Source organism: Megascapheus bottae, chromosome 17, assembly GCF_031878675.1.
Source record: "Megascapheus bottae isolate mThoBot1 chromosome 17, mThoBot2.hap1, whole genome shotgun sequence".
Classification (NCBI taxonomy): domain Eukaryota; kingdom Metazoa; phylum Chordata; class Mammalia; order Rodentia; family Geomyidae; genus Megascapheus; species Megascapheus bottae.
In genome coordinates, this window is record NC_143525.1 from 15,865,097 (window position 1) to 15,886,026 (window position 20,930).

At 43.9% G+C, this 20,930-nt stretch overlaps 1 protein-coding gene and 2 non-coding genes across 5 annotated transcripts in view; 1 reads left to right on the forward strand and 2 right to left on the reverse strand.

Annotated features, from left to right (window-relative positions):
- Tex2 (testis expressed 2) overlaps positions 1 to 11,843 on the forward strand; it is an 87,875-nt gene extending 76,032 nt beyond the window's left edge. Inside the window, exons 9-12 of one of the 3 annotated variants that reach the window (XM_090349935.1) lie at positions 4,493 to 4,612; positions 6,074 to 6,283; positions 8,767 to 8,887; positions 10,818 to 11,843. In XM_090349935.1, coding sequence (XP_090206061.1) covers positions 4,493 to 4,612; positions 6,074 to 6,283; positions 8,767 to 8,887; positions 10,818 to 10,940 — 574 coding nt within the window. In that variant the 3' untranslated portion in view covers positions 10,941 to 11,843. Of the gene's footprint in view, positions 1 to 4,486; positions 4,613 to 6,073; positions 6,284 to 8,766; positions 8,888 to 10,817 lie in introns of those variants that run through there. The other 2 variants (XM_090349933.1, XM_090349936.1) reach the window with 2 other exon arrangements.
- A 1,076-nt stretch (positions 11,844 to 12,919) lies between these two features.
- LOC150051162 (small nucleolar RNA SNORA76) lies at positions 12,920 to 13,051 on the reverse strand. The gene has a single exon (XR_016538494.1). It is a non-coding gene; the product is annotated as a small nucleolar RNA SNORA76 (small nucleolar RNA).
- A 204-nt stretch (positions 13,052 to 13,255) lies between these two features.
- LOC150051163 (small nucleolar RNA SNORD104) lies at positions 13,256 to 13,319 on the reverse strand. The gene has a single exon (XR_016538485.1). It is a non-coding gene; the product is annotated as a small nucleolar RNA SNORD104 (small nucleolar RNA).
- Positions 13,320 to 20,930: the final 7,611 nt, after the last annotated feature.

A 20,930-nucleotide genomic window follows, 5' to 3' on the forward strand; every position in this document is an offset into this window, starting at 1 on the left:
CAGGGTTGCAGAACCAGCTATCTAGGCCATGAAGCAAGCTTAAAAATGAGGCCTATTGGGCTGGGGTTATAGCTTAATTAATGGCTGAGCAGTTGCCTAGCATGTGCAGACCCTGAGTTTGCACTCCAACACTGAAAATTAATAATAAATTTTAAATGAGTTCTATCAAATAAGAAGTGTGACAGAGCAGGCTTTGGTCACAAGCATTTATGCAAGGAGCCTTTTTGGGAACAGCCCTATGCCAATACAGTGGTGTGAGGTGAAGGGAAACGTTGAGCATTCCATTGGAACAAGTCCAAATCCCTTTGCCACTTGAGTGTTCCACATTCCCTGTTATTCACCTGGCAGTGTTGACACCATTTTATGTACCTGAACTCTGGCTGTTCAGGGGATGGGTATATTTCTGAGCAAAGAAGAAATGCTTCTAGAATGATTAAAATAATTCTCTGCTTTAGGAATATGTTGGTATCACATTTAATACATTCCTGTAGTGCCATTTTTTTCCTAGAAGAATGATGCAAAATACTTTGCTGCTTCCTATGAGGATATTAAATTACATATTGATATACATTTGGCTTTCATTTAATTTTAGAAGCAATAATATCCAATGAGAAAAATAATTCCTTTGGCAAAGAGAAAAAGGACTGGAAAAATAGACCCTTAGTCCTGTTTTACAGAAAGGACTTTGAGAATCCAAGAGCTGTGGAACTTTCCAAAAAATATCTTTCTACATGCATCAGTTGGTTTATAGTTTTGGGGTTAAAACCCTAAGCCAGAAGTGATTCTAGAATCTACTTCTTCACTCATGAGCATATAAAACCATCTGGAGGCTGAGTAGCTAAGGAAAGAAAGACATCAGATTGCATAGTAGCTATTGTACAGCATTGAAGTCTTCACTCATATTAAACCTGAGCAGGTTAGCCTCACACATCTATTTTCACCAGGCTGTGTCTTCAGCCTATGGCCTCCTGGTGAGGTCTTATGTCTGTCTCACTGCTTTTTTCAAATATTCAAATGTGCAAATGACTGTGTTCTTAGGGAGTCTACAGTCTGTAAGAAGTTCCTTTTTGTGGTGGGAAGTTGGTTTGTGGTACCCTGAGAGTGAGATAGAGAAATTGAAATCTATGCTACTTTATTCCAGTGGAGTCACTTTCCTTTGATGTCCACAGTAATTTGCATTTGTTGCATTTGTGAGCACTTTCCTCCAGGACTTTTCTTTTCCACCTACTATTCTTGTCATATACTAGATTTCAGTCACTTGGGGGCAATAAGTTACTCAAAATGGAGTTTAGGGGCTGAGGATATCATTCGGTAGAAGATGGATGATATGAATGTATGAGGCCCTGGTTTCCATCCCCAGCCTGGCGAAAAAAATCAGGTAGTGAATGGAGCCATATGAAATTTAGAGAAGGACCTGAAAGAGGACCTAAATGAGTCAGAAGGAAATGTTCTACATTTTGGGGGTACTTAAATGAAGAAAGGCATAAGAGTGGGGCACTCCTGCCAGGAATGCCTCCTCTGGCCTCCATATTGGGTCACTGGTTCATTACATCGTCTCCACCCCCAGGTCCCTGGTGTTCTTGGAGCTGAGCTTGCACATGCGCGTGTGTATGTGTGCGTGTTAGAGACAGACAGATGGATAGGACTGATTGCTCTTAAAGAGAAATTAGTGTATTTTTATTAGTGTAGTCCCTTCACAGGAGTAGTTATACATAAATTCTTAAAGCTTTTTCTTCTGAGGGCAGGGGGAGCTGCTTTTTAGAATTGGATCCAGTCTGTGACTATTTTTTAGCCATCCTGAGTGACAGAATCATTCCTGCTTTGTGAATGGTTTTGAAATTACTAGAAGCTGGCAGAGATGTTGTTGATTATGAGACTAAAAAGTTAGGTAGTATCAGTGATAAAAAAAATAATAATTTACTTTCTGTGTGGGTCTGGCTCCAGATACATTCCCAAAAAGATTTTTAGGACAGGCAGTACAGCGGGAATGAGCCTGTTCAAGTGGTTTGCTGAGAAGGTAACACACTCATCTGGAATTCTGAAGTGTATTTAAAACCATCAGGCACACCTCTGAGATGTATGATATCTCTTTCAAGGTCAATATCAGACATACTCAGTTATAGAGACTGAATTATCAGCCAAACATTTAGCTACACTATAAGTATTGGATACTACAGAGCATAGTTCCCAATGTAGACAGCAGAGATAGCACTTGGTCAAAATAAAAATTTCACGTGATTTGATATCCTTTACCTGATATAGCAGTACCTAAATAATTTACATGAAGCCACAATTCCTCCTTCTTGGTCTTGCAGAGGAGTAGTCTGGGAACCCGAGAGCTTACTGCAGCACTCAGCCCTTGGCATCTTCTGCCCAGGGTGTGATGACACAAACTAGTGGGAACACGTGGTGGTAGTTCAGCAGATCTCTGTGATCCCAGATCTTGCAAGCAGCCCTTTGTGCTGTGTGGATGAGGACCAGACTCTGTTGTTGGGAGTTTTCATGATTTTGCAGTACAGTGTGTGAGCCAGAAAACAGAGCCATTTTCCTGATGGACAAGTGGGGCAGTTGTATAATCTTTGACAGTTTATGTTTCTGTAAATTTCTTGCCTCATCCCAAAATCCAGTACTGGCTTTCTTGGAAATAACATTTTGCAATGTGTATTTGAAACCCAAGATCCCGGTGAGAATACCCTAACCATGGAACCCCTGAGATGGTTTTGTGAGTAAATGATTGTACAGAAGCAGCACTTCCTAAACTGCCCAAACCTGTTACAAAAGCAGGAGCAGGAAGCAGGAGACCTTTGGTGCTGTCAGTGCTGAGAAACTTCTGTTCTGCTTCCTTTTTACATGGAAGTCTAGTTTGCTGGCAGAGTGCTCTAACATTTCAGAGCCAAAGTTGAGCAGGATCTGTATGTCCTGCCAGGGAAGACAACACTGTGGGATTCTCTTACACTGTGGGTTCCTGTTTCAGAATGTAGGCTTCAGTTCTACCCTCCTGCCTTGTTGAAATGTTGCTGGGTAGGCCTTATTAGTGTGTGTGTTCTGCCCTTGGCCCCCTTTGGCCAGGACTTTGCTGGTCAGAGGATACTTCAGAGTAAAACCAAAGGATTGAAGCTGCAGGGAGACAAGCTCCACAACCTTCCCTTGGCTATGTAGTTTTGGCCTTGTCCATAGTAGAAGGCCCAGCCAGCCTCTGCTTACAGACCATTTGGTTGCTTAGTAGCCTTCAGAGACTTGTCCTTTGTTCATTTCATCCCTAGATAAGTATCTTCTGAGGCAAAGCCCTGCCAGAATTCTCAGAAGCAAAGCCCCAGTCCAGGGAAGGAAATGCCTTCAGTGTAGCTGAAGCCCAATCAGGAATTCTCAGGCTCTTATGAGGGAAGCATTGATCCTTCACTTCCAGGGATGATCAAAGGCCCTGCCTCTATGATCAAGGTTCAAAGCCAGCCTGGGCACAAAAGGACCTGAGACTCTTATCTCCAATTAACCTCTAGAAAATGGGAAGTGGGGCTTGGCTCAAGGGTAGGGCATTAGCCTTGAGCTGAAGAGCTCAGGGATAGAGCCCAGGCTCAGAGTTCAAGCCCCATACCCCTCCTGCAGTGGGGGGGCCCCTAAGGGTGAAGCCCTTCCTCTAGAAACTGAGCCTCTACTCTGCAGATACTAATGCGAGATGGCAATGAGGCTTCTGTTACTTTAATTTAAAAAAAAAGGGATGAGCTTTTAATTTGTATTTTTCCAGAAAAGACTGTGGATTCTCTCCTATCAGTCACTTTCTTGAGTCTTATGACTTGTCCCTAGTGATTGTTGGTTTTTTCTGTGACCCCCAAAATAGGGTAAGCTGGGCACTGGTGGCTCACTCCTATAATCCTACTTATTCAGTAGGTTGAGTGTACAAACACACAAAATGAAGGGCAGGTATGGATTCAGATATGTAATCTTGCTAGGATGATAACCAAGCTAGGATACAATTGTTGACTCTGTCTGAAGCCAGGGACCTGCCTGTTCACCTTCATGAGAAGAGGTCATGTCACCAACATGAAGTTTCCACTCATCTCTTCTGCCATCTATTCTTTCCATTCATTTCCCCACTTGGTTCCTGCTGATTTCGAACACACTACGTTTTATGTGACTTCATCACACTCCATCACCACCACCTGTTCTTATGATGCATGCTCAAAGCAAACTCCTCTTGGCCCAAGTCTTTTGCAATCCTGTCAGGGGACTTGGTACTGGAGGCTCCTGAGTTAGCAGGCCAGTCCAAGTGCTCTTGAATTGGCTCCTTTCTGGAGGGTTGGAGACAGTGGCAACATGTGGCAAAGGTTCCATGTCAACCCTTGTAGTTGAGTGTGTGCATGTGTGTGCATTCTCGTGTGTGTGTGTGTGTGTGTGTGTGTGTGTGTGTGTGTGTGTGTGTGTGTGTGTGGTCTTCCACAGCAAGAGCTCCAACAATGGGAGACTGCATGGTGATTCTCCTCTGGTTCAGTTGCAGGCCCAGGGCCTACTATCTGGCAGACAGTGATGAAGAATCTTCTAGTGCTGGCTCCTCTGATGAAGATGATGCACCAGAGCCCAGTGCTGGAGATAAACAGCTGATCCCTGGAGCTGAAGGGTGAGTGAATCTGGGCTTGAGAAGGCTCTAGAGTCAACAGGCTGGTCTGCCTTTTCCCCTTTCTGTCACATCTTCTTTCTTCTTCACAATGAATGAATGGTTTCTACTTTAATAGCCAGTGTCAGTCAATGACTTGTTTAAATTCCAAGCCCCAGGAAAAAATACTGAGATAACATTTTGTCCTTAAGAGGGTCCTAATTCCATGTCTTTGTCCTGCAGAACCTGTTGGTGGTTCTGAGCACAGTTGCTTCAGCAAGTACCCTACTCCCCCTGGTGGCCATCCAAGTGGTCTCCCCTGCAGCTAAGTCTACTTGCTTGCTGCCCTTGAGCTTCTTCCTGGTTCCTGCAAAGCTTGATGCATTCACATGGTTTTAGTTGTTGGCATTTTGAAAACATGGGTGGCTTAGCTGTTTTTTTGTTTTTTTTTCTTTTGGGTGCTAGTCTTAGGGCTTGAACTCAAGAGGGCCTGGGTGCTTTCCCTTAGCTGTTTCACTCAAGGCTAGTATTTTCTCACATGAGCCAACAGCTCCATTTCTGGATTGTTTTTTTTTGTTTTTGATTTTGGTTAGGTAAGGTAGTTAATTAGAGAAAAGACTCTTATGAACTTTGCTGCCCAGGCTGGCTTTGAACTGTGATCCTCAGATCTCATCCTCCTGAGAAGCTAGGATAGTAGGTGTGAGTCATCAGCACCTGGCTTAGCTGCTCTTAGTTGACCTGAACTCTATTTAGGACAATGTTATTATCATAGTGCTTTTTTCTAGATTTGGATTGTTCAAAGACATCTAAAGAAAGATTATGAAGGCAGGTGACTCGAAATTAATGGAAGAAATATCAGCCTTTGACTTTGAATTTGCATAGATGAGAACTTGTATGTGAGGTGTTGGTGTGAACCATTTTCTGATGGTAGATATGATTTAACCACTAGTAGCGGTTTTCTTTCTTTCTTTCTTTCTTTCTTTCTTTCTTTCTTTCTTTCTTTCTTTCTTTCTTTCTTTCTTTCTTTCTTATTTTGTGGGTCATGGGGCTTGTACTGGATGCTGTCCCTGAGCTCTTCAGCTCAAGTGTATCACCCTACCCTTGAGCCAAGCCCTACTTCCTGTTTTCTAGAGGTTAATTAGAGATAAGAGTCTCAGTTCCTTTTGTACCCAGGCTGGCTTTGAACTTTGATCCTCAGATCTCAGCCTCCTGAGTAGCTAGAATTACAGGTGCGAGCCACCAGCACCCCACTGGAGACATATTTGGTTGTCATGACTGGGGTCAGTTATGATTAAGGAGAGTGCTGAGAGGCCAGGGATACTGCTACCCATCCCACAGTGTGCACAAGACAGCCCTTTGACACAGAGTTAGCTAGTAGTGCAACCATGGAGAAACTGTTTCAAAGGAAGATTAATACATAGCCATGTTTTTGTAAGTGAGAGAACAAAGTTTATACTAATACTCTTTGGTGTTCTTTGTTTGAAGGTATGTTGGAGGTCATCGAACAAGTAAGATTATGAGATTTGTTGATAAAATTACCAAATCAAAATATTTCCAAAAAGCAACGGAGACAGAATTCATTAAAAAGAAGATTGAAGAAGTCTCCAATACACCCTTGCTGCTAACTGTTGAAGTACAAGAATGTCGAGGAACCTTGGCAGTCAACATTCCACCACCCCCAACTGACCGAATCTGGTGCGTAGAGGGGCCCTCAAAGATAGCAAGGACATAAGTTCATTGCTTTGGGGCTGGGAGTTTGGCCTAGTGGTAGAGTGCTTGCCTAGCATGCATGAAGGCCCGGGTTCGATTCCTTGGTACCACATACATAGAAAAAAGTCAGAAGTGGCTCTGAGTCTCAAGTGGTAGAGCTCTAGCCTTGAGAAAGCCCAAGGACAGTGTTCAGGCCCTGAGCTCAAGCCCAGGACTGGCAAAAAAATAAATAAAATAATGGTGTCTCAAAAAAAAAATAAGTTCATTGCTTAACTGTGAAAAGCCTCAGTAGGCTCGACCTTGAACAAGAGTGCTTGCATAACTTTGGATCTGAGCACTTGTGCTAGTAACCCTGGACATGACTGCTGTGTCCACAGTGTTCCATGGGACTTTGATGATAGGTGTTAGATAATCTGACTGCACTGCCTTCTGTGAATGGTTCATACACATTTAAGGATTCATTTTCATGCATTAGGAAGAGTGAAAGGGAATTTGTGAGATTTATGGGATGAGTTGTTTTCTTCTTGGTCCTCGCTCTAAAACCAATTTCTACCAATACTAACAGCTGCCATTTGTGGTGAACACTTATTTTCTTTCAGTGCCACCAGGTTAGTCCTCCCAGCACCCTCTGAGGTATGTGCCCTATTATCCCTAACTGACAGATGGGGATTATGGATCCAGCAGAGCCCAGGCAGCTAGGGAGACCTCAGAGGGAAATGGTAGGGTTAAGGAAGCTGGAACATGTACACTTAGTATTTGTGACAGGAGGTCTGTTCAAGGAGTTCTCACAAATGACAGTCATCTGTGGACTTGTTAAAAGATTACAGGTATGCTTGTCCACTCCCAGATTTCAATAGCTGGTGGGAAAGTGCAGTGATTAAGCGAGGGTCTAAAATCAGGAAAATAAATTATTTATAGATCCAACATCTATGAATCTCAATTTAAAATTGGTATTCCAAGATCTATCAAATAGGCATAAGTGATAAGATCACATAAGAGATCATCAGTGACACATGCGAAAATCCAGCTTCGTGATACATCATTGCAGGAAATCAACACACTATCCATGTCCTTTGTCCAAGAGGCTTTGCATAAATGATCAGAAGAGTGTTTTCAATTGACTGACCATTTAGTGACAATGTTAGCATTCCCCAGTAAAACTTAAAAACATCTTTGTAATTTCTTTTTTGGTCATGGGGCTTGAACTTGCGTCTGGGCGCTGTCCCTGAGCTCTTCAGCTCAAGACTATCACCCTACCTCTTGAGCCACAATGCCACTTCAAGTTTTCTAGTGGTTAATTGGAGATAAGATTTCACAGTCTTTAGTGCCTGGGATGGTTTTGAACCACAATCCTCAGATCACTACCTCTTGAGTAGCTAGGATTACAGGCGTGAACCACCATGCCCAGCCCTGTCATTTCATTTTTAAAAGTAACACATCGGGGTCGAGAATTTGGCCTAGTGAAGACCCGGGTTCGAGTCCTTGGTACCATATGCATAGAAAAAGCCAGAAGCTCAAGTGGTAGAGCTCTAGCCTTGGGAAACCCCAAGGACAGTGCTCAGGCCCTGAATTCAAACCCCAGGACTGGCCAAAAAAAAAAAAAGGTAACACGTTAATGGTTAAAATAAAAAGTGAAGGCTCGAATATGTAAGAATGAAAACAAAAAATTTTAGAAAGATTTTATAGAAATAACTACTGTTATTACCTTTAAAAAGTTGTTCTAAAAATGAGTTGATACATTTTTTTTCTCCTTACTGCCTGTCTTCTAGATTTCACACTGTTCAGTAAGCTAGGTCTGTCCTGGTGGTTTACACCTGTAAACATAGCTACTCAAGAGAGCTAGATCTGTTTGAAGCCAGCCTAGGCAGGAAAGTCTGTGAGACTCTGATCTCCAGTTAACCAGCAAAAAACTAGAAGTGGAACTGTGGTTCAAAGGGCAGAATGTCATACTTGAACACAAAAGGCTACAGGGACTTGGGTGCTGGTGGCTCACATCTATAATCCTAGCTACTCAGGAGGCTGAGAGATCTGAGGATCATGGTTCAAAATCAGCTCAGGCACAAAAGTCTACAAGACTCTTATCTCCAATTAACCACCAGAAAACTGGAAATAGAGCTATGGCTCAAAGTGGTAGGGTGCTTGCCTCGAACAAAATAGCTCAGGGATAGTGCCCAGGCCCAGAGTTCAAGTCCCATAGCTGATAAAAAAAAAAGGGGGGGGGGGCTACAGAACAGTTCCCAAGACAGAGTTCAAGATCCCAGAACCAGCACACACACAAAAAGCTACTGCTCTGGGAAGCACAAAGAGTTTACTACTCACCTTTAGGTGTTGAGTTAGATTAAAGAGGATTTTCAAAATAAGAGAACATTTAAATAGAAATAAAGATAAAGCCCCATGGAAATAAGTTTGTGCCAGTGCCTGTCTTTTTCTCTTTGCTTCACAATATGATCATTGTTTTCTTCAAAAAGGTATGGTTTCCGGAAACCACCATATATAGAGCTGAAAGCTCGGCCAAAACTTGGAGAGAGAGAAGTAACTTTAGTTCATGTGACAGACTGGATAGAGAAGAAGCTGGAGCAAGAGTTTCAGGTAATCTTGTAGTGTTTGCCAGTGCGTCATATGGAATATAAAAGCTCTGGGTAGAACAGAGATCCTGAACTTCATCTGGGTCAGGTTAAAGGCACAGACCTTCAGACCAAGAAAGAACACATGAATTCAAACATTACAGTGATACATACCCTAAAACTTATCCACAGAACATTACTAAGTAGTTTTTGGAGGGATTATAGGCATGTACCTTCATCCCCAGGTGTTTTTCTTTTCTTTTTTTTTTTGTTGTTATTGGTGGCAGCGGTGGTGGTGGTTATGGTGGTGGGGCTTGAACTCTGGGCCTGGGCACTGTCTCTGAGCTCTTCTGCTCAGGGCTAGTGCTTTACCACTTGAGCCACAGCACCACTGCTGGTTTTCTGGTGGTTAATTGTAGATGAGAGTTTCACAGACTTTTGTGCCCAAGCTGGCTTTGATCCGTGATTGTCAGATACCACCTCCTGAGTAGTTAGGATTACAGGCGTGAGCTACCAGCACCCAGCAGTTTTTTTTTCCTCATATCTCTAGATTCTGTTTTAGAATTCATAGGCATCAACTCATTTTAGTGATCTTGGACTATATAGGGCAGAAGGGAAGAAGGGGCAGGGACAAGTTGGTAAGTTGAAAGATAACTGTTGGACCGGGAGTTTGGCCTAGTGGTTAAAGTGCTTGCCTAGCATGCATGAATACCCGGGTTTGATTCCTCGGTACCACATACATAGAAAAAAGCCGGAAGTGGTGCTGAGGCTCAAGTGGTAGAGCTCTAGCCTTGAGAAAGTCCAAGGACAGTGCTCAGGCCCTGAGCTCAAGCCCAGGACTGGCAAAAAAAAAAAAAAAAGAAAGATAACTGTTGCATGTACACGTGCATACTGACTCTGACTCTGTCTCTGTCTCCTCGCCCTCCCCCGCCCCGCCCTTACTGCCATGGCATCCCATATTTTGTATGAGTACTGCTGAAATTGAATGTACTCCCAAAAGTTACATGGCAAGTAGTATAACATAAACAAAGTACCTTAATATCATTCACTGATTAATACCCTTTAAGATGAATACCTTTTTGGCATTTACCAAAGGAATTCTAGCATATATAGCTTTGTGTGTTTTGATGTGAAAAGTTAGCTTGCATTTTTTTTAAGAAGATATAGAGGGATAAATTTACTGATACTTTCTAGACTTAATTTGAAAATACTGTTGGTGATTTAGCCAGTTCCCCTAAACTTATCACTTTGAGTAATTTTATATATGTATATGACATCAAAGGCTTCTGCCTGGAACCAATATATTGGATTTTCTTTTTTTTTTTGGCCAGTCGTGGGGCTTGAACTCAGGGATGGACACTGTCTTTGAGATTTCTCATGGCTAGCGTTCTACCACTTGAGGCACAGCACCACCCTTGACTTTTCTTGTACATGTGATACCGAGGAATTGAACCCAGGGCTTCGTGCATGCTAAGTAAGCACTCTACCACGAGGCTACAGTCCCAGCCCTATATTAGATTCTCATTGTGCTTATGCATTGGTATGATTCTTCCACTGTTTTTTTTGTTTTGTTTTTTAGTTTGATTTTCCATTCCTTGGGCTTGGATTTTTTGGATATATTGGATTTTTTAGCCAGTCCTGGGGCTTGAACTCAGGGCCTAGGCACTGTTCTTGAGCATTCTCAAGGCTAGCACTCTACCACTTGAGCCACAGCATCACTTCTGGCCTTTTCTGTTTATGTGGTTTTAAGGAACTGAACCCAGGGCTTCATGCATGCTAGGTAAACTAGGTAAGCACTCTACACTAAACCACATTCCCAGACTTTTCAACTATTTCTAAATTAAAACTGTGATGGGTGAACTAGTTTGGAGTGTGTAAAAAAAGCTTTCATATATGAAAGGGCTATACAGCCTGCTGGGCCTTCTACATGACCATTCTTTAATGTCTCCTCGCAGAAAGTTTTCGTCATGCCAAACATGGATGATGTTTATATCCCTATAATGCACTCAGCCATGGACCCTCGCTCCACTTCCAATCTCTCGAAGGACCCATCTGTGGAGGCTACTGACCAGCTATGATGGGTGAAAATAGATGTTCTCAGTATTAGGAGACCTAGTTTGAAGTATGGAATTCATGGCTGCCATCTGTGCTATGGCACTGGCCTTTATTTGTGCCACAGCCACTCTCTTAGACTGCTTCTGCCCTCTGCCTGTTGGTGCCCATTCCACTGTGAAGTGTCATTCCCTGCATTCAGTGACAAGTGTTTGGATTGCCTGCTGCAAATCTGATTAGCAAAGGAGACTGGAAGAATCATGGTGGAGCCAGAAGTTACAGGTGATTCAACCCTGCTTTTTAAAGTCTACCAGTTTTTATGGCAGTATATGAGCACACTCAGAGCAACGCTATACAACTGGAAGGCTTCCCTTGCCTCTGTGACTCCTCCAAAGCTTTTCCTCAGGCAGCTGGTACACAACGTAATGTTTTTTCACTCTACACTTTGTACATGATAGCAGCCCTCCATATTCAGAATGTCACTGTGGTAATGTGAGGAGTGGAATTATGTGAGCCATCTCATTGGTGGTAGAGATAGGCATAGCAACTTTCATGTGCATTTTGGAAGCAAGTAGCCATAGAACACACACACACACACACTTTCAGCTGGGGTGAGGGCAGTAGGATTTACATGAACCATTAAGCAAAGCCATGAGATCAAAGCATCCCAATGAGGTACAATCACCTTGCTTTTCATTAATCTTGTTTTTTACACAGCATATGTGACATTCATGACACATCACACAATGACCAATTATTTCCCCCCAGTAGAAATGGGGGTAGGGTTAGAAACCAGAGCCAAGGTCTTTCTGCCATCACTGTTATCCAAAAGTTTCATCTAGGAATCTGAAAGCTTTGCTGATCTAAATTGGTTCAGAATTGGTTTTGCAGGTGTGTTTTTGTTCTGACAGCCAAAACAGAAAACTGCTCAACATACTCGAAATACTCATGTGACCTTTCTTTAATGTTGCCAATTTAATTTTGTGCATTTGTGTCAGAAAGTTTAGTTTACAAATTTTGGGCCTTCAATAATTTACTTTGGAAATCAAACTCAATAACATTTTTTTTAACTGCAGTGTCAAAATTACCTTGTGTAACTTTTGATATAACATACATCTGTGGACAAAGCTAATTTTTTTTTAAAGGAAAAAAAAAGCACCTTGCCTGGACATGACTTCAAAGAAACTAATATATTGAAAAATATATCTGAATTCTTTAATTGTATCATTAAAACATTTGACTTAAATTATTTGACCATTCCAGTCAGTGTACTGTTGTAATTTCTCATTGTGTATGCCAACCTGCAGGTAAAATCTCACGTCTTTGTCACTGATCTTTATATAAGTTATTTCTAGCAAGTCTTGTTCATCAGGATAGACAGCACAGGGCACTCTGGCCATCAGTGCCAGTAACAGCTTCCATTCTCTCACTAGTTGGGTCGTCATTCCTGTGCAGAGGATAACACAAGCCCTAGGAAGATTTAATTCTGAGGAGCACCCACATGGCATGTCGGGTCCAGTAGCAGTCCATGCTTTTAACACTGTGGGGTTCAAGGCCTCCTGCTCTACCACTTCAGTTAAATAACCTTGAACCTCAGCCTCCTCAGTAGCTAAGGCCCCCTTCCAGCCTAAGGATTCAAGGCAGGTGAAATTTTCCTCCTGCAGCCATGTCGTTTGGGAACCAAGAACTATTGTGCTCCTGAAATAGAGCCTAGACCCTTCCATAGCAATATTAACCGGGTCACTCCTGCCAGTCGACACTGATGTGTGGGAAACCCAAGTAACACCCCGTCAACCGTACTGCCCGACGCCCTTGCTTCGGGTGTTATGCCTGTTTAAAACACCGAGCTACTTACGTTATCCAATTTGCCAAAGCTGTAGGCCTATTCAGTTTGCCTGCATGACTTAGTTATTAAAAGCCAATCCTCACACCCCGCTAAACTCGTGCGTTTCCCCTCTAGTGGTCGTCTCAGTCCCTCGGCGGTAGGGTACTGGCCCTCGCGGGGCTTTGTTGCTCGCGGTTAAAAGGACGGCCCGCGAATGGCGGGCGGTCCCAGTTATGCGCGAGTCCTTGCTCTGGCGCCACAGCTCGACCCCCGGCACCACGCGCAGGCGCGACGGGGGCTCAAAGGTGGCGCGTGCTCGGCCTCACAGACACACAGGACAACTTGGCAGGGGTCAAACCGCTTTATTGAGGGACGGAGGCAGGGGAGGGGTTGCAAAGTCTCCAAAGACAGCAAACTGGCGTCCTCGACGCGGCGGGCCCTGCAGAAACAAGAGCGGTAGGTGAGCAAGTGCGGCACCGGCCCGCCAGCCTCCACCTTGCGCTGGGCCAGCGGTCGGCTCAGACTTCAGTTCGCATCACCAGTATCAGCAGTCTAACGCGTATTGGAAAGTCATCACGGACGGCCAGAAATCCAAGCCCCGCCACCCACGAAACCCAGGAACCAAGCACACTTGACCTACCCGAACACGTAGTCTGGAAAGACAGGAGAGCGCGTGTGGCTTGTATTTAAAGGAGCAGAGCGGAAGTTGTTGGGTGGGCTTTACTATTAGCCTATGGCAAGCCAAGATTCCAGTGACGTAGCCATGGATGTGTATGATGATTGGCTGAAGGATTTTTAAGTCCTCCAGTGTATAGAGTGGACACACTCCAACCATAGAGATGAGTCTGGAAGTATATTTGAGGGCAACGCCCCTTCACACTTTGCGAGTTTCTTGTTTTTGTTTTTGTTTTTGTTTGGTCCGTGGGCGCGATCTCTGAGTTTCTTTTTTGCTCAAGGCTAGTACTCTACTGCTTTGACCTTGAACGCCACTCCCGGCGTTCAGCGGTTAACTGAAGGTAGTCTCTTGGACTTTCCTGCCAGACCTGCCTGCAAACAGCCGTCCTCAGCTCGGCTTTCGGAGAGGCTAGGATTACAGGCTTGAGCAACAGCCAGTTTCCTTACCTATCCGTTGGTCTGTAACTGGGGCGGCCATCTGCAACACACGAAAGAAAATTTTGCAGGCGGGAGACAAGTAATGTTTGAGACATTCTGTCCTAGGCTAGGAACTGAGGTTGTAAAAATTATTAGAAGGAAAATACCCCCACCTCCTAAAATTCATGTCGGGCGCCGGTGGCATGCACCCGTAACCCTAGTTAGTCTGGATCGTGGTTCAAAGCTAACTTAGGAAAGTCCCTGAGGTTCTTTATCTCCTGGCTCTAGTGGTAGAGCATTATCCTTGAGCTAAAAGAGCTCAAGAACAATACCCAGGCCCTCCGTTCAAACAGGAGCAGGACACACACACACACACACAAACCCTGCTTCTGGGTCTCAAGGTAACCTGTGGTGATAGAAGGTGGTTCTATATTTCAAAGTAGAGTGCCTTAAAAAAAAAAAAAAAAAAAAAAAGGAGGGGGGGTACAGCGCCTTCTGATCATATGCTGATTTTGTGATGACTTGATCACTTAATTTTTGTGGATTTCCATGCCTGAAAATATGTCCCATTCCCCCAACCACCACCAATTTTTTTGTTGATTTTGTTTTTGGTTTTTTTTGTGTGTAGGGGGGGGTTGATCCTGAGGCTTGAACTCAGGGCCTACATGCTGTCCTGAGCTCTTCAGCTCAAGGTTACCGCCCTATCCCTTGAGCCACAGTGCCACTTCTGGTTTTCTAGTGGTTAATTGGAGATAAGAGTCTTAGGGTCTTTAGTGCCTGGACTGACTTTGAACTGTGATCCTCAGATCTCATCCTCCTGAGTAACTAGGATTACAGGCATGCGCCACCACATGTTATAAGTGGGAAGTGCATATCAATTATCTGGTACATTCTTAGAAAACTATGAAGTCAATACTTGAAGGAATAGCTTACTTTGGAAGCCATGGGAGAGAAGGGCTAATTGTTGTAAGAATTGTGTTTATTGCTTTGTGTTTTTGCCCAGTGCTGCCTCCCACGATGATCCTCCTACTTATGGTTTCCCTCCTACATAGTTTACATTATGAATGCAGGCCACTGTGCCCGGCTTGTTGGTCAAGGTGGAATCTCCCTGACTTTTTGCCAGAGCCTCCCTTGAACCTTAATCTTCCCAATTCCTGCCTTCTGAGTAGTGGGAATTATAGATGTGTATTGTTTCTGGCTACAGTTTTTCTTTTCTTTTTTTGGTCATGGTGCTTGAACTCTGGGTCTGGGTGCTCTCCCTGGGCTCCTCAGCCCAAGGCTACTACCCTACCCCTTGAGCCCCACTTCTCCTTTGCTAGTGATTAATTGGAGATAAGAGTCTCACGGTCTTCAGTGCCTGGGCTGACTTTGAACCAGGATTCTCAGATCTCAGCCTCCTGAGTAGCTAGGATTATAGGTGTGTGACACTGCACCCACCTGGCTCTTTTTTTTTTTTTTTTTTTGCTCAGGGCCTGAGCACTGTCTTTGGGCTTTCTCAAGGCTAAAGCGCTACCATTTGAGCCACAGCTCTATTTCTGGATTTTTCTCTATATATATGGTACTGAGGAATTGAACCCTGGTCTTCATGCATGCAAGGCAAGCACTCTACCACTAGGCCAAACTCCCAGCCCCTGGCTACAGATTTTCTATTTCTTGTGTCATGTCAGTTTTAATAATTTAAGAAAAATTTCCTTTAATATATGTAGGCCCTATAGCTGAATGATTTACTATCTGTAGGATCTGTAAGATTTTGTGGGCTTTTCCCTCCCTTTATCAGTCTACCTGGAAATTTACCAATTCCTATTTTATTTGTTTATTTAGAGACAGGGTCTGAGTCTTCAGCCCAAGCTGACTTTTGAACTCTGGATCACTTGGCACCTTCCAAGTGCCAAGATTATAAGTATATGCTACTATACCCAGAAAGATTTATCACTTTTCTTTTTCTTTTTTTTTTTTGCCAGTCCTGGGCTTGAGCTCAGGGCCTGAGCACTGTCCTTGGACTTTCTCAAGGCTAGAACTCTACCACTTGAGCCTCAGCACCACTTCCGGCTTTTTGCTATGTATGTGGTACCGAGGAATCAAACCCAGGTCTTCGTGCATGCTAGGCAAGCACTTTAACCACTACGCCAAACTCCCGGCCCCCACTTTTCTTTTTATTTTATTTTATTCTTGGGATAATGTATAGCAATCATCAGTTGTGTCAGTTTTTGGCTCAGGTATTTTCAAGCTGTTTGAAGTATTTGCACATTTAGAATTAGTATGTTCAAAATTAGGATTATTCATAAATGGACTTGTTCATTATTGGTGCCAGAACCAGATTTGAATTTGGTATCTCTTACTTAGCTCTTTCACTCTCTATTGGCACCATACCACTTGAGCCTTGTCTCTAGTTAGTATTTTGTTGGTCAACTAGAGATAAAGTCTTGTGGAGTTTTCTACCTGGACTGGTCTCAAGCCTCAGTCCTCAAATCTCAGCCCTCTGAGTAGCTAGAATTAGAGATTTGAGCCACTGGTGCCCAGCCATAAATGGACTTTTATCTTTATGAAATGTGTCTTTATTTCTGATAAAATGTTGTATATAGATATGTGTATATGTGTGTGTGTGTGTGTGTGTGTGTGTGTAGCACTATTTGTGATCTGTGTCTTTGTGTCTATGTGTTGTTCCTGGGACTTGAACTTGACCTGGGGACTATTCCTTAGCTAGTGCTCTACCACTGGAACTGCAACCCAATTTCCAGCTTTTTTTGGCAGTTAATTGGAGATAAGACTCTCACAGACTTTCCTGCCCTGGCTAAGTTAGAACCAGCATCCTCAATTCTCAAGTCTCCTAAGTAGCTAGGATTGTTGGCATGAGCCACTGGCACCTAGCAAAATATTTCTTAGATTAAATAATGTCAGTTTTTCTGATTTGAGTACATAATTCAATGACTTTAGTATATTTGCAAAGTTATATATCATCACCACAGTCAACTTTAGAATATTTTCACTAATCCCTGAGATTTTATAAGAGGAAGAATGTTTATGAGCTGCTCAAAAAAAGTTTCCAGAGAGTCCTGTGAAATGAGGCCAGACCCTAGGGGACTGGAAAGGACTGGGCTGAAAAGAAGTGGAGGCACTTTGAAAGGATGGCCATTCCATGTTGGCACTGTGTTGGCCCTCTGAATTATTAAGATACACGGGTGACATTTTGCACACTTTGCCATGGTGGTACATATACTTGGCACAAAGAGGTGTGAAACAAAAGTGAAAAAATAACCAGTTAAGATTAGCCTAAACAACTTCCTAGAGGAGGCAGAAGGGGAGCCCATCCTGCTAGCCTCAGCCAGATGGCTGCTATATTTTTATGATTTTTGGCATAATTCCAAGATGAGATCAAGAGACCTTACCTGTCATTTGAAGTCATGTCCCTTATCACCACACATTTTTGTGAGTTTTTGGTTACTATGAGGACAGTTTGCGTTCCATGTCTACAGGTTATAAATCGGCCAATTTAACCAACCATGAATCCAGAAAATATTTGAACTAAAAAAAAATTGCAGCTGTTACCAGAAATTGATAGACTGCTTTTATTGTCATTATTTCCCAAATCACACATTAGAACAACTATTTCTCTAGCATTTTCATTGTATTGTAATATCATTGTGTTAGTAGAGGGGAAAAAGTGCCTGGAACATATGCAAATGCCATGTCATTTTAAATCACAGACTTGAGCTTAGGGGAACCTTGCAACCAATCTTCATAACTATGGAGGGACAGCTGTGTTCCAGGAAATGCAATCTGGGTTTCTTACCTAGCTACTATGACGGATCACATAAGTAGTACATGGTTATAATACTGTGGGTGGGAGCAAAAATAACCATCTGCTGCTGTGGGCTGCTGGCTTACATCTGTAATCCTATTCAGGGGACTGAGATCTGAGGATGGGAGTTTGAAGCCAGCCAGGATAGATAAGTTTGTGAGACTCATATCCAATTACCCTAAAGACCAGAAATGAACCTATGACTTAAGTGGTATATTGCCAGCCTTGAGTGAAAAAAACTAAAGAACATGTCCCAAAGGAAATATACTCTTTACCTGACTTATGGAACTGTCACCCCTCTCTACACCAACTTTATAATTACAATAAAGTAATATTAAAAAGCTGAAGGACAGTGTCTAGTACTTGAGTTCAAACCCAAGTGGTAGCACAAAACAAAAAAAGGAGGAGGAGTCAGTGCTGCTCGCGACCCAGTTGGGCGCATGGTATTGTCAGGGTTTGACTCTTCCATGGCCTGTTATTTCTTTTTCTTCCTTCGTTCCTTCCTTCGTTCCTTAGTTCCTTCCTTCCTCCTTCCCTTCCTCCCTCCCTCCCTCCCTCCCTCCCTCCCTCCCTCCCTCCCTCCCTTCCTTCCTTCCTTCCTTCCTTCCTTCCATTCTCCTTCCCTTTCTCCCTCCCTCCCTCCCTTCCGACCTTCTTCCCTTCCCTCTTTTCTTCCTTTCCAGTCCTGGGACTTGAACTCAGGGCCTAAGCACTGTCCTTGAGCTCTCTCAAGACTAGCATTCTACCACTTGAGCCACAGCACCACTTCTGGCCTTTTCTGTATATGTGGTACCAAGGAATCGGACCCAGGGCTTCATTTATGCTAAACAAGAACTCTACCACTAGGCCACACTTCCTAGCCCCTCCACAGCCTTTTCATGAAGCTGTTCTGTGCTTTCCACTGACTCTCACCCTCAAGAGCCCAGACATTAATACCTGACACAGTTTATGAACAAGATCGTCAGCCAGAACACCTGGTGCTTCTATTTCACCCTGCCATCCCCCCCAGAACACCCTAGGCCTCCCCACTGGCCAGCTCATACACACATCTACTTCTCCACTTGAAAGAAGGGGAGCTGAACATTAGGTCCTACACTCCTGTCTCCAGAGATGACCACAAGGGCTTTGCAGACCAAGTCAGAACAGTTTTATTTCAAGGACATGCATCCCAAGTTTCCTACCAGAAGAAACATCATTGAGTTCCTGGGTCTCCACAGGCCACTGGTCTACCAGGGCAAAGGGAAGCTTGCCATCTGTCCTGACAAGTCCAACACCACCAGTCAAGCTAGTGAAGTCTATGGGTGTGATCACAGGAGCGAAAGGCATGATGCTGATGCTTCAGGCAGTCCACGTTGTCACAAAGGATCTGGATGATCACACTTCATGCTACCTGGCCTTTGCCACCCAGACCGAGAAGGCCATCTGAGCTGGAGAAACTGAGGAACAAACACTTCACACATTTCAGATGTGAGTGCAGCCTGGGCTTACTGAACAAGCAGCTGATTTGGGACCACTCCTCCCCCAGGAGGAGCTGCTGATACTGATGTGTGGGTCTCCCACAGTCCAGTTCACTTGCCAACACAACATGGAGTACATACACTGCACCAAAGAGCACTGCTTTGTTGTTGTTTAATCAGCTATGGGGCTTGAACTCTGGGTTTGGGCGCTATCATTGAGCTCTTTAGCTCAAGGCTAGTGCTCTACCACTTGAACCACAGCCCAACTTCCCATTTTCTGGTGGTTAATTGGAGATAAGAGTCTCATGGACTTTATTGCCCAGGCTGGTTTTGAACAGCAGTCCTTAGATCTCAGCCTTCTGCGTAGCTAGGCTTATAGGCATGAGCCACTTGTGCCAGACATGCTTAATCTTCTGATAATCACCTATTCTCATGCTGTTCCCCTGCCCCAGTCCCCCCTCCCCAACTCACATACATATACTAGACTCCTGGGAGCAGGAGGGTGTTTCAGGTGCCATCACTGGTCATCTTCAGGACAGTTCCTGTCTGATACTTACTGGCCATTACTGGAAGGGATGTCCCCAATCTGTTCTGCTATTTCTGTCCATCCTCCTCCCTCCCTCACATTGTTCCAGCCATAGACCACAAAAAGGGGGGGGGGGGTGCTGGGTATGTAGCTTAGTGGTACAGCGCTTACCTAAGCATGCAGAAAGCCCTGGGTTCAATTCCTCAGTACCACATACACAGAAAAAGCCAGTGGTACTATGGCATAAATGGTAAAGTGCTAGCCTTGAGCAAAAGAAGCTCAGGGACAGTGCCCAGGCCCTGAGTTCAATCCCCACAACCACCACCACCACCACCACCAATGATAAAATCTCATGGACTTTTCTACACAGGCTGGTTTCTAACTGTAATCTTCAGATCTCAGCCTGCTGAGTAGTAGCTAGGATTACAGACATGAGTCTGGTACCCAGCTTAAAAATGAAATGAAAGATTTTAAACACTTTAAAGTTTAGGTTGTAGTTTCTTCCACTAGAGGGCGGTATTAGCCAGACATTCAGGCCCACAGGGATTAACAGGAGCCTCAGCAGAGAATTCAAGCCCTGGATGTTGCCTGGCCTCAGTCACCTGCAGAAACTATAAAATACACAGATTTCTGGGCTCTGTCCTTGGACATTCTGAATCCGTAGCAAAAGGGAGCACAAAAGGTGTTAGAAATCTGTTTTTGTTTTTGTTTTTAAATCTCTCCATCTGGGTGCTGGTGGCTCCTGCTTATAATCCTGGCTACTCAGGAGGCTGGATCTGAGGATCATGGTTCAAAGCCAGTCCCGGCACAAAAGTCCATGCGACTCTTTTTTTTTTTTTTAGATTTTTTTTTGCCAGTCCTGGGCTTGAGCTCAGGTCCTGAGCACTGTCCTTGGGATTTCTCAAGGCTAGAGCCCTACCACTTGACCACTTGAGCCACAGCACCACTTCTGGCTTTTTCTATATATGTGGTACTGAGGAATCAAACCCAGGTCTCTGTGCATGCTAGACAAGCACTCTACCAGTAGGCCAAACTCCCAGTCATCCATGAAACTCTTATCTCCAGTTAACCACCAGGAAACCAGAAGTGGTGCTGTGGTTCAAGTGGTAGAGCACTAGCCTTGAGCTGAAGAGCTCAGGGACAGCCCCAAAGCCCAGAGTTCAAGCCTCATGACCCACAAAAACAAAAACAAACAAATAAACAAAAAAAACCAAACTCTCCAGATTCAGAAAACACTGGTTCAATTCCCTTCTTCTCACCTTCCCAGATATATCTAGGTCATTCTCTAGTCTTAGTCTTGTTAAACTTTCATTTTTT